The sequence below is a fragment of the Dryobates pubescens genome, chromosome 2, assembly GCF_014839835.1.
Source record: "Dryobates pubescens isolate bDryPub1 chromosome 2, bDryPub1.pri, whole genome shotgun sequence".
NCBI classification, from domain to species: domain Eukaryota; kingdom Metazoa; phylum Chordata; class Aves; order Piciformes; family Picidae; genus Dryobates; species Dryobates pubescens.
In genome coordinates, this window is record NC_071613.1 from 33664649 (window position 1) to 33677997 (window position 13349).

Genomic DNA, 13349 nt, shown 5'->3' on the forward strand with positions numbered 1-13349 from the left:
TCTTGATCCCTAAATAAATAGAGGACCTGGAGATATGTGGGGTGTCCTCTAGCTGCTGGGTCAACCCATGTCTGCAGGCTTCACTCTTCAGGGCTCTACCCTTACTCAAGGTGGATGCAGTGGTAGAGGGGGTGACTTGAGACAGCTCAGTCAGGAGGGCTGCCCACATCCAAAACAGAAATATATGAAGATTTGACCTGGAGGTGGATTAGAAGTGACAAGGAAGCTACAGTTGTCCCTGCATATCATCCTCACGCTGCTTCTAAAAATCAAAGAGGAGCAAGACAGGAAGACACTTAGCCTGAAAAGACTTCACCTACAACATAAAAAGCTTCATCTGTTTGTTATAGAACAGGGTAGGCACTTAAAAATGTTAAAAAAAAAAAAGAACATTAAGAAAAGTTAAGGAACTCAGAAGTGTATGGTCTCATAGCAATTAAAATGTTAAACCACAGGGAGGATCTTACTCAGTACAATGTGGCCTCAGCTTGCTGTATGAAGTAATCCCTTTGCACACCAGGCTTCACAGACCCTGCAGTGACGACTCCAGTGCCTGTGGGTCACTGTCCCAGAATTTAATGTCACCGCCCCAGAATTTAATGTCACCACAATTGAGGGACATAGTGCTCCACTACAGTGAAAAGGCAATGAGGGAGGAGAGTGAATGGTTAATAATGCTGCAGTGTTCAGACCTTAAGAGCACTTTTTAACAGGACTTGCATATTAGCTTTTACCTTGATACAAAGACTTGCAATATTTATTTCATTAACTCTGGAGAAGAATGGCAATTTTAAGTTTAGGTGCCCTCAAACTCGCAAGTACTATCAAAGAGTGCTACACAATAAGGCTAGCAGTTGGGCTTCACTTAGCTGCATTCAAATCCCAGGCTTTCACCTTACACATCATTTATGTGAAAAAAAAATTATGAAAGTTTACGCATTGAAAAGTCCTACTAGAGATGGAAAAGACTTTCTTCCCTGCCTTTCTATCATGTCACCCATGCCTGGGTCAGGGACTTGGCCCACTGGCTATGAAAGTGCTGAAAGGTAAGGAAGAAGCCCAGGGAATAGAAAGGAGTTAGGAAGCCAAATTACTTAGAAACATACACAAAAGCTTCTTTTCTGTGCAGCTTTCTTCTGAGCATCACAGCTACATACTTTCCTGTGTCAGAGGAAGCTCTTGCCCCAGCACTCAGCTGCTACTGAGGAGGGCAGCAGTAGCAGCAGCTGCATACTGGGCACTGGGAGCATGAGTACCAGTGCACACAGAAGGCAGCATTAAGACAGTATCCTGTCCTTACATTGTGAAAGAAGTGGTTCTTGTGCATTTCAATGGTGAATTCTCCCACTTTTTTTGCCAAACAGCTTCAAAACAAGTGATCTTAGAACTCACAGGGCTTTGACATCTGCACTGACAGATGCCCATGCCCCTCCTCCTTCCCACTTAGTGATGTCTACTTACACAGCTTGGGTATTCTTTACATAAAATCTTACACGGTCAATGAACCTGAAGCAATACAGAGGAAAACTGTAGTGAAAATATGCTGCAGATATGAAACTCAGCCATGTTCAATTGGGTTTTAGTATCACACATGCCTCGGAAGCACTTTATGAGTAACTTCACAACTACCAGCTTTACTCTGGAATATTTAAAAAACCCTTGTGAGCTCTTAGAGCCTTGTGGAATTCAATAAAACACTCAGCTCTCATAAAAACCCAAAGCTAACCCCAGCTACAACTTGCAAAGTAGTCCTGAGAATGTGCACGTTGGCTGCAAATGGTGTCAGGGAGAATTTTGAAGCAGCTCTGAGAAGAGTGAATTGAACTGTTGATCTTGCTCATCTTCTCCAGCCCTGAGTATTCCCAGGCTGTGGAATCCAATTACAAAATAGGGACGCCATGGAGTGGAGCATTTTTGCACAAGTTTGCCTTTTGCTGCTGACAGCAGCTCAACACTATGGTCTTGCTGTCTCACTTTCCAGTTCAGGATCTGTCAGTGATGGGCCTTTCTTTCCAGCTTTCCCTGGAAGGCACCCTTACAAGACTGGAGCTCCAGTTATGTGCGCTGCTTCTTGCAAACAGGCAGTATAAAATCAGGCAGTTGGAGGAGTCCTGATTGCAAGTGGGAAAGCAGTGACGGTAGGATGCAGGAGCTGGCATGGCTGAGCTAGGCTGTCTGGCAGCTGCCATGGGAAAGGAGAGCTGCACTGCTGGGTGGATGTGCTAGTCTGTCAGTTCCCTTTGGCCATAGGGCATACTCCAGTTAAATCACTTGAAGAGCAAAGGCTGGGGCAGCAGAGCCACACCACACCAATAGCATCAATGGAGAAAAAAAGAGTTTCTTCACAATGATTGTTGTTAAAAATACCCATTGACAACATTTGTCATCACACATTGTGTTCTTTGATCCATGTTGCATGTTTGGCAGAGGTGAATTAGGCAGGATTAAAAACACAATCATTTAATGATCCCAGTACTTAGGTTTTATGGCCATGTGTTCCAGCCCAGTGGCTGTGGAGTCAAGAGTACCTGCAGTGCTGCTTCTCTTTTGCTGATGGCAAAGCCAGGTAAAGTGTCATGCTGGGATGGACTGGCAGTGGCCAAGCTGAGAAAAGAACATCACTGAGGGCCAGGGTGTGTGCCTAAACTGATAGGCAGAGCCTCTTATATGGTGGTATCATGTTTCTGAGAGTGGACAGAGACAGGAGAGTTTGGTATCAGTTCCCTCCTGAGCATCCTCTCCTCATGTTGCCAGACAACAGCTAATTCTCAAAAGAAGGGATGAATGTAGAGACGTGCACTGCTGTCCTTCAAGAAGCCCAACGGGAACTGCCACAAAGTAGCAACAGGCAGACTTTTTACAAAGCTCTCCCTGATACTCAGAAGCCTCCCCTGAAAGAAGCTCTTGGGTGATAAATCCCTCCTGCTAGGAAGCTGAAAAGCAGGTTGAAATAATTTCCTTAGGTGGCTAAGAATTTTCTTAGAATTTCCTTATCCTGTGCAGATAGGTTCCAGGGAGCATCTGTGGGATAACAGGTATCCCACCCAGCTCAATAGGAAGGAAAAACCACTCTGTCTTAGGACATGAACACCTTGGGGGTTTTTTCCAGTATCAATTTTGTCTATTCTTCCTCAAGGCAGGTCTGGTCCAGTATTCTAAGCTCTCATTAGAGAAATAAAGTGAAACAAATCCCATTTTCAGCATGGACAGTAACTGCTTCTCTGGGCTCTCTGGTGGCACAAGGAAGAATTTGGCTGATCAGACAAGATAGCACAGACTGCTTCACTACCCAGGCTAAACATCCTGGTGAACTGATCCTAGGGATGCTTCTCCAGCTTCTTTCCCCTGGGACGAAACTTTGTCAACAACTGTCTTGCAGAGCAGTACAGTATGAATGGCTGAAGTTGCTAAATGAACCTGTCTGACACTTCTGGGCACTGAACACATTTGGCAAACAATGAAATAGATAACAAACCTATGATAACTTTTCTTTCCTGGGGATTTTTTTTTTTTTAATTAGAAGCATTCATCTTTTTCTTAGATGTAGTTAGCAAACAGACCACTGAATGGCATATCTTGCCTTTTGTTGTTGTTTTAATTTATTGTTTGCTTTTTATTTATTCTTATAAACAGCATCACCCTAACCTAGACTTGTTCATGATAAAAATACCTATTTGAGAAATTACAAAATCATACTGGGAAAATATTGAAGTATTTTTCTCTTAAATAGTAATCCTAGACTGAGGGAATGCATAACTTCAGGGATTCCCTATAATGACAATAAGTGCTGAGGTATAATTAGTAATATTTTTGAAAACCAACGGGTTTTTTTTTGTAAAAGAAAGGTACATTTTAGTTTCAAACTGTAACATAAATTACTGTATTTTTCTTACAATAGTACTGAACTTTTATTTGAGGTTTTCTTTTTCTGAAAGCAGACATGATGGATTGAAATAAAAGATAATTTATTGCAATGCTTACTTTCAAGTGAAGAGAGAAGCAGTGTAATTGTAATTTACAGTAGCTGTCAAGGAAAATCCATCACAGATGACGTTAAAATGACTTATTTTGCCTGAGCCACTTATTGTTTAAATGTGCATAATCTGATAGAAACAGATTTTTTTTCTAAAAACTGCCTTTATATTGTTCTAAATTAATATCAAAACATATACTTATGAGTTAAACATTTAAAACCATTTATTAATATTTTCATCACTACCATTTTTTCCTAGGATTTGGAAACTGGTTTATTTAACAATATCACATTTATGTTTTTTTGGCTTACTACACTCACAACTTTCAAGTTCTTTAACCCACTGTCTAAAAAGTAGATTTCAAACTAGATTTGTTTCTGTCTGAAAGACAAATGTCAGAAACAGTGGAATATGAAACATAGGGCCCAATTCTGTTTCCACTGGAGCTGACTGATAGTTTGGCCACCACCTTCAACAACAGCAGGTTATCAAAGATTCAGATTTCCTAAGCAAAGTAACTCAGGACCCCATGTAGCCTTTTATTTGCAACTTGTAGCTGAAGGGAGAAGGAACTGCTATCCATGGAACAGTGTTGGCTATCAAGCTTCTGTAGCAAAGACTAAGTTAGAATATTGAATGCAATCTTACCTCTATGATACATTTATTCCTAAATCTACTGTAGAAGGGAAATATTCTGATTATTTGTGTGTAAGATACGTTTTGCCTTTCACTTGAGAACCTTTATAGAAATATGGATGAAAGAAACCTAGATGAATTTCCATTCTGATGGGCCTAAATGTTTTCAGCTTGTAGGTGCCTGTTCCCAGGTAGCTATGCTATTTAACTTTTCTGAAACCTTAAGATTTTGATGGAAGTATGTATTATATATGTCTGACTGCATGCAAATACCGAATGACAAATAACAAACTGAATAACAAATGACACACAGCTTCGCCAAATCAAAGCCATCTTTCAGCAGAGGCAGCGTTACAGTAATTCTAAATAAATCAGCACATTGAAATCATCAACACGATAAAATCTTGAGAAATAAAGTTAATGACCTGCTATTTCATATGTAGCTTTGAACAGCCACTAGCTTTAATTAATCTGCTTTGTAAAGGGGGCGCTGACTATATATTTACACTTTGCAAGTAAACTGACCTCTGTACCAACACAGCTAAAACCCAATGTCACATTCAGTTCTGTTCTTTTTTATTTCTTCTTTTTTTTTTCTTTTTTTTCTTTTTTTTTTTTTTTTTTTTACTACAGCTAGAATTAATGTAGTGAATCTGTAATGAAATGCATTATTCTGCATGGAGATTTACCAGATTTTCCAACTGAATGCCATGCTTTGCTAGCACTAGCTGGAGTTCACCTGCATGTTGGTGTGGCGTGTGGCTCTTTTTTGTAAAGAGTTAAGTTGAACACAAAAAAAGGGAACAAAGGTCAGCACCCAGCCGCCACTTGAATGTGAGATTTTTCTTTTTATTCCCCTTGATGTATACTAGGCTCTGTGTTATTAGTCTTAATGATGGAAAATTGTAGTGTTGATACAAATCTTTTTTTCAAAGTAGTAGGCGGGAGCTCCATTTGTTAGTAAGTTTTTTTGTGACTAAAAGCCACGGACAGTACATTTATGTAGCAGTAAAAGGCCTAGATGCTCTTTCCATAGCAGAGCTAATTATTCCTACTGTGACCTTACTGATCTACCCTGTTCCTAGTACATCTCATCTGCACGCCTGTTCCTCTGTGTAGATGGTGTCAGAGAATATGAAAAACCCTATAATGAAACCATTTTCATGATGGAGAAAGGCTACTGGAGTTGCACTTGCTACAAAGAGGCTCAATTATATGAGTAATTGTGATAATTTTCTACATTCATAGCCTTCAATGGGGAAAAAAGAATGAGAGCCACAAAGGAAAATTACTTTAACAAGAAAGTACAGAGAGTAAAAATGGAAGAAGAGACAAAAAAGGGGAAAAAAATAACCAGAAAAAAGTTTAAAAAATAGATCTGGAGGGAGGAATAGCAAGACAGGGAGAACAACAGAAATGCTCAAAAAGCCTATGTGCAGCTGTGTTGCACAATTAAATTGAATTTTTTTTTCTGCAGTTGATGAATGTGACTACTGCAAATGTGCCTCTGTAGTTAGCTATCATTTGTTGTTCCGTGACAGGAAAAGGATAATTACCTCTCAGAGAGAATCAAAGGCTGACATGCCCTTTAGACACAGCCATGAATGCAGAGCTCGATAGAATGCTTGAATAAGAATCCAGTGTTCTGTGCCCCCTTCTACTCAAGAATAAATTTTGTTAAAATGCAAGAGCACCACCAGTAAATTTGTTGAACCCTAGGTGTTCAAAAATATGAGGTGCATCTATCGACTCATCCCATTTGCAAAAATAAAACTACATTTGAATTCACTTCTATTATATTCATGGACAGTAAGATAGTGAGATATGCATTAAATTTCTTTTCCCAGTAGGGGTCTGATTCAACATTTCCTATGAAAGAACAGAAAGACACTATCCTTTTTCTCCAGGCTAGTTAGCCTATAATTTAAAACTGTCAAAAACACAATTTTATACAAAGTCTTCAATAAAAGCTTCTCACATATAAACCAAAGAGGTTTTACTAAAGTTTGATTCAGACTCTGTTACAATATTTTTAAAGCTATAAATACATCTAACTGATATTTTGCTGTTCTCTTTTTTGCCTTAAAGTATTTGAAGATTTGCAAAGAAAAAAAAGCAGCATCCTTTCAAGGTGACTAAGCCTTGCAGCTTTCAAGTAATCAGAATGTATTCAATAGCATGTTTGGACTATTAATAGTCCAGAGAAGTATTGCTTAATGAAATGTATATGATATATGTTTGGGTTTGTTTCTTCTTTGCAAACATTTTACAATTATCCATATGTACCTTTATAAAATTAAGCTGTGTTTTTCTTTAAAAACTACCAGCAGCAGCAGAGTCATGACTGCCTCTATGCAAAGCTAGAAGAGATGCAAAATAGGAAAAAATCCCTGAATGTGAGCTCTTTTTACCCTCTGACGTTAGCATGCACTGCTCTTTGTACGATCAGAAGCTCTTGAGTTAAATATTTTTGTACTTTTTAAACAAAGAGGGCTTATTTATGTTGACTAATTCTTTTGTAACGTTCATCATTGCTATACAATGAACACAATGGTTTCTAACCCTTTTACATCCTTAGACAGATGTGTTTGACACACAAATTAAAAATAAACAAAAAATCGTAAATTACATCTGTTAATTTGAATCTACCTTAGGAACATCTGTGGCTCTTCAGTTATCTCTGCTGACTCTCGTGTAATTCACTTAGAAAAAAAAATTTCTCTCTTACCCAAAGAACAACATTATAGCTTGGCAGTTCACATACTCATATCAGACTGAAATGATGGTTTTGAATCATAAAACATGTCATCAGCTTTATACCAAACCACCAATAACCTTTGTCCCACTTGCCAGCCCTCCCTTTACTTGTCAATATAAGGCTTACCTGATTGTGTTTCCAATTACAGAGAAGGGAGCCCCTGCTCTGCAAGCTGCAATTGCTTCATCTCTACATTTCCTGGCAACCTCCACTAACTTTTGACCAGATTTATCCACACTGCCCACCAAAAAGGTTTCAGAAGTGTCACCATGGTAGCCATTGTAATACACCTAAACATATGCAGAAATGTAAAGACATTTTCTCACTCTGCATCCAGAAACAGATTGTTTCTTTAATTAAATCCATTCTTTCTAGGAATGAGCTATATATTGCAACAGATAGACAGACCATGGGTAAGCTGTGTTTGAGAGAATGAGATGGGAAAAGCAAAATATTGCAGAGGGGAAAAAAAAAGGCATGAAAGACTGCAAGGTCTGTAAGGCTTGCCAATTAAAATTCAAGAAAAGCAGAATTTGTGCTTTACTGCCCTAGCAGTGCACCAGACAATGCCATTGCTCAGCTACAGGATGTGGGACTAACTGGTCTGTATTTGAGAAGACAAGTGGGGCTCATGCATCCACTAAGGGGGGCTCTGGGAGCCATCAGGTGCCCAAACACCCTGGACATCGGCCTTTGGAGCCTGCAACAAGGTTGCACCCCACAGGAGTCGGGTATCAAGCCCCACTGCTGGCTGCAGGCACTGGGAGACCCATTGGCAGCTGGCAGGGACACCTGTATCTCCACAGACAGTATCCCCTGCACAGAAGGGATTTTGAGATGATGCTGTGAACAGCTGGGTGAGAGCTGTACCCTGCTATGAACACCCAGAGGGAGCCCCATGGAAAGTGTGGGACAAATCCACCACCAGCCATTACACTTTATGTTTAATCTAATTTTTCAAGTAACATGTGGCATTAACATTGGATTCTACTTCTTACTTCCAGAGATTAATTTTGAAAGAGAATAAATACAGCATTCTTGCACTGCAAAGTTTCACATGCTGAAAATGTAGCACACTGTTGAATCCCTTACATATTGCTGGGGTTATTTTTTTGACATTTCATAGGTTTTAAACTTCAGCTCTTAGGAAATTCTTTACCAGTCACTACAGAGCTCGGCAATGCACCGTTAAAATGGGGTTTGCCGCTCTGAAGTATGGCAGACAGGCAAATAATTGCAAGACTCAAATATCCCTATGTAAAGACAAATTATAATGGTACACAGTTTTGATCTTCTAAAACATTTTTTCTTCCTCAAATGGTGGGCAACTATCCTTCTAGAACTAATAACTGACCAGGTTCAAAGAAAAAAAAAAATATGGCTACAGACAGTTTATCCCAAGGCCAGGTTTGTGTTCAGGCAGAGATATGAAGAAAATAAAGGCAGTTAGAAATGAGGGGTATTTTAAAGAAAGGTGAGTGCCAGCAAGGGCCCAACTATGATGCCACTGCTCCATCAGGGAGCAGCTGCAATCCACTGCTCTACACCTTCCTCTGTCAGTCCAGACTGCAGTAATTTTTTTTTAATAAGTTCATATTTAAACCAAACTAGTTCATTTTTACTTCTAGCAAGTACAGCATACAGAAGCCCATCATTAAACATCACCATCCTGGAAAAGCAAATACAGATTTAAAACACAGGCGAGTTTAATAATAACAATGATAAACGACCATAATAATAATTATAAATACTAATAGCAATATTTACTGCAGCACATAACTGCAATTACGTATTTTGGACTTTAATAAGCTACAACCACAGCAACTCTTAACACATTAACTCCATAAAAGTCAACAAAAAAACCAAGTTGTAAGAAACATTAACCTGGTAATGGCAAGCTGAAAATTGCACTGTGCTGAGGATTCATTGAAGGATAATGCTATAATTTCTACACTAAAATATATTTTAAAGCCTATGTGATACAAACCAATAAAACTTGTATTTCACCTATGAAATTCTACTATCTTAACTGTGCTAAAATGGATTTTTTCTTCAAGTAATTTGTACATAGTGTGAAGTGTTTACACTTAATAACCAGAATATTATTTAATCATTTTATAGAATCTATACACAGTTATAAACAATTTGTTATGCAATATTTACTTTGATTTTTGCTCTGTCCACCTGGGAAATGTCCTGGGTTTGCTTGGTAAAATAAGCTAAAAGATCAGTTAGTAATGCTGAAAAGTATTTTTGCCTCAGCAATTATCAAACACAGCAGGGTTTGGTTTTAAATGATAAAAGCTTTAAAAAGATAATCAGCAATTTCTATCTTTTCAGGAATCTCCACACTCAAAGAAACATCAAGATATATTTTATTTGTTGAGGGTAAATAGAAAACAAATAAAGATGTATCTTCAAAAAGATCAGTAACATAAGTTTCATTTTGTTCATCATGGAAAGCATCTGTAATACGAATCTACACTACTTTTTAATCTAAGGCATCATTATTATCCTGACAGAACAGAAAAACAACAACAACAAAACCCCAACCCAACACAAAAAAATGAACCTTAATGAGATACAAAGAGATCAGATGCTAAATGTTTAGCTGTTGCAAACTGATGAACTCTAATAATATGAGCAAAGCCACACCAGTTCACCAAAGTAAAAATGTATTTTAAAAAGCATACAAAAATGTGCTTTAAAAGTTATAGATTGCAATGTATAAACCTGATAGTCAGAATTCTATGACTAGACAGTATGGAGATAGAGAAAAATTTAGAAGGGATACAAAACCAAACAAAATGCATTTCCGGAATACATGTGAGTAAACCATAGGAAAAAGGTCACTGACCCTAATTCTAATGGAAAAATATTTTTGAAAGCTCGAGTCTCACACTCAGAAATACGTTAGTTGGAGAATTCCTTGACTCTGCCAGTATGAAATTTGGTCCCATGGAAAATGGTATCAAGTTACCAAGTGTTTCTTTAATGATTAAAAAAGCTTGGTTTCATGAGATGTAACTGTCTTGTACATGACATATTATTGCAAAATAGTGGTGGGAGTCAGAAGATGCCTGTGTTCGTATCAGAAATAAATGGCACTTTGGCAAAATAATATGCACAATAAAAACAAACAAAAAAAGCTTCTGCAAGAGATGAATACTTAAAAAAAAAAAAAAAGGTAAATTAAATTATTATTAGGTTTCCAGTTCCTGTACTTTCTTGCTCCTAAGAAAATCCAGCAAGTGTTAATTTAAATATTGAATTGATCATTCTCTGGAAATATTAAGTCACAGTTATATCACACAATTTCTCTTTCTGTGCAAAAGGTTCAGGGCTTTTATACTAGAAATGGAACACAACACTACCTTCGGGGATTTTAATAAATGTAGGGAACACTGCTAGCAAAAGAGTTGCTGTCCAAATAGACTGACATACACAGGCCAATGTAGCCTCTAATGACAGAGTAAGATAATGACAGGCCCCACTCAAAATCAGCAGGAAGAGGAAGATCAATCTTGGCAGAGTGAAGGAAAAATGCTGGCTTTCTTCATGTTAGCTCATCTCATACATATCTATCTTCAGCTGCTGCCCAGTACTGTGGTGCTCTGCATTAACTACACAGTGGATCAATAACAATTACACCTTCTCAAAAACATGACACATAGCAGGATTGGGTTGACATTTCACTTAGGCCAACATTGATCTCAGTGCATCTGATTCCAGTCCTAAATTCAAGTCAGGCCTGGGTCTAGCTGGAATAAACACACAGTTTAAAACAAAAAAGGAAACCAGCTGCTTGTGCCCTGGCTCTGAAGTAAACAGCACATCCATCTGTGCATCCCCCATCTACAATCCACTGTTCTTCCTGTTGCTACTAGTGATTCTAAAGTTGATCAAAGACTATTTTTTATATGAATTACTCACCGTGACATCAATGTTGATAATATCTCCATCCTGAAGAGGTCGACTGAAACATAAACAGGAAAAAAAAAAATGGTGACAGACAGTTCCCAACAAAGGGAATAAAAGAATAAACACCTAATGACACACACATAAAAAAACAGGGGGTAGATAGTTTGTGATGGAGGAAGGCAGAGGCAAACAGAATAACCATTTTTAATGTTCAGCTCTCGCTACTTAGAGAACAAGTGTAGCTGAATATAAAATAATGAGAAACAACTACCAGAAAAACATATCAACATCTGAAAAATCTACCATTGTATTTATTCTTTCTCTCTCACTAGGGTTCATATTTTACTTTGTGAGTAGCTGAATGTATTGCAAATGAAAAAAAACCCAACCAACCACCCACAAAACCCCAACAACTACATAAATTCAAATATATTTATTATTATCCTATACTTATTTTGCTGGAGGGAAAAAAAATAAAGCAGACTGTACTAGGTCTTTTTCCACACACTAAACTCTAAAGACATTATGCTATTTTTTTAAAGTGTCTGGACAACTGGGATAATATTTTTTTTTTCCTATTTCACATGCATTTCTGTAACATCTATCAGAATCGTGTGGTAACATGATATGCATCTGCAGTATGTTTACATAGGACATGTAGTTAAGCTGAAGTATGTTCAATATTAAACACCATTTATTAATTTCAATTTAACACTGTTCATTCCCAGTGGTAAAACATATATTATTGGGGAAATACCTGTCAGGAATACCATGACATACTACGTTGTTTACAGAAGTACAAACAGATTTTGGAAAACCTCCATAGCCCAGAGGTGATGGATAGGCATTCCGTCTGATTATTTCATGATGAACAATGGAATCTATTTCTTCAGTTGTCATGCCAACCTAAAATATCAAACATAACATCTTGTTAAAAAAGCAAAGAGAGTTTATCATATTTACTGAATGTGATTGCAGCCAAGCATCTCAATGAAATCTTGGATATTTTAAATGCGTTGCTTTGATACAAAACACTCTCTGACAATGCTTTATTGCTATGCTGGACCCTTTAAAAAAAAGAGAGAGAGAAAAGGTTTAAATAAAGCATGCAATAGAAACAAGCACTCAGAGGTTCCTAGAAAACCTAAAGCACTGTCTACTTCCTTTCCGGTGTTTTTTCCACATTTGCTTTCTCAAAGACACCAATTTTCCATGGCATCTCGTTTCAGTAGCTGCTGTAGAAATGTTTGGTTTCAATGCTTCCAGCCCTTTAAAACAAAACATTACTTTCCCTTTTGATTTGTAAAATATAACTGCTCAGCACATGTATCCTCATGTACTTGTGCATTTTAATGAAATTGTTTCCAAAATATTCTTTAATTTTATAAAATATTTGGCTTCATTATGCTGAGGGTATTTTACTTAAAGTTGCCATAGCTCATATGATCACAGTGAACCTCCCAGCACTTATGCATTGCTTTTAGAAACCTTCATTTTTATGCTTGACATTTTCTAGATTAATCTTTTTCTCAGAGTTTTACATATTAACACCCCCCCCCACCCCCCCCCAAGTCATTCAGCCATTTTCTGAGTATCCATGGAGTGGAAAATGCACACACTTAAAATAATGCCCTTCTCACTTTTCTTTTGCATTGACTCTGTCTCTGGAATGGTTAGAGCTGAAATTTGAAATTTGGTAGGGAAACCTCCCTCATTGAGAAGAAGTGCCTTTGAAAGTTCCTCTGCAAATTGATTTTGATTTCAATGAGTTTTGAGCCTTTGAAAATCAGACTCCATACACACACACTACAGTGGCTGCGATTTTGGAGGAATTTTTAGTCAGGTGGAATATAGGTAGGCTGTGGCACAGGAGGCATGCTTATCCACATATTGGAATATTTAGTGATCACACACAGTGAATGCAGCAGAGTGCACTTGTATACTGTGCTGAGGATACAAATGGGTCTATTTGCTCAGCTTGCATCTTGTTCAGCATGATGAGGAGCGATGAACCCACTCAAGACCAGGGTTTGGGGTTACTGTGCAAGCCCTCTGCTTTG

General features: G+C 37.9%; 1 protein-coding gene across 3 annotated transcripts in view; it reads right to left on the reverse strand.

Moving 5' to 3' along the window:
* METAP1D (methionyl aminopeptidase type 1D, mitochondrial) overlaps nt 1–13349 on the reverse strand; it is a 51163-nt gene that overhangs the window by 4209 nt on the left and 33605 nt on the right. For all 3 annotated transcript variants that reach the window (XM_054174539.1, XM_009905505.2, XM_054174532.1), the window contains 3 exons: nt 12047–12195; nt 11302–11344; nt 7495–7658 (listed from right to left, as the gene is read on the reverse strand). In XM_054174539.1, the coding sequence (XP_054030514.1) occupies nt 7495–7658; nt 11302–11344; nt 12047–12189 (350 nt within the window). In that variant the 5' untranslated portion in view covers nt 12190–12195. The remainder of the gene's footprint in view (nt 1–7494; nt 7659–11301; nt 11345–12046; nt 12196–13349) is intronic.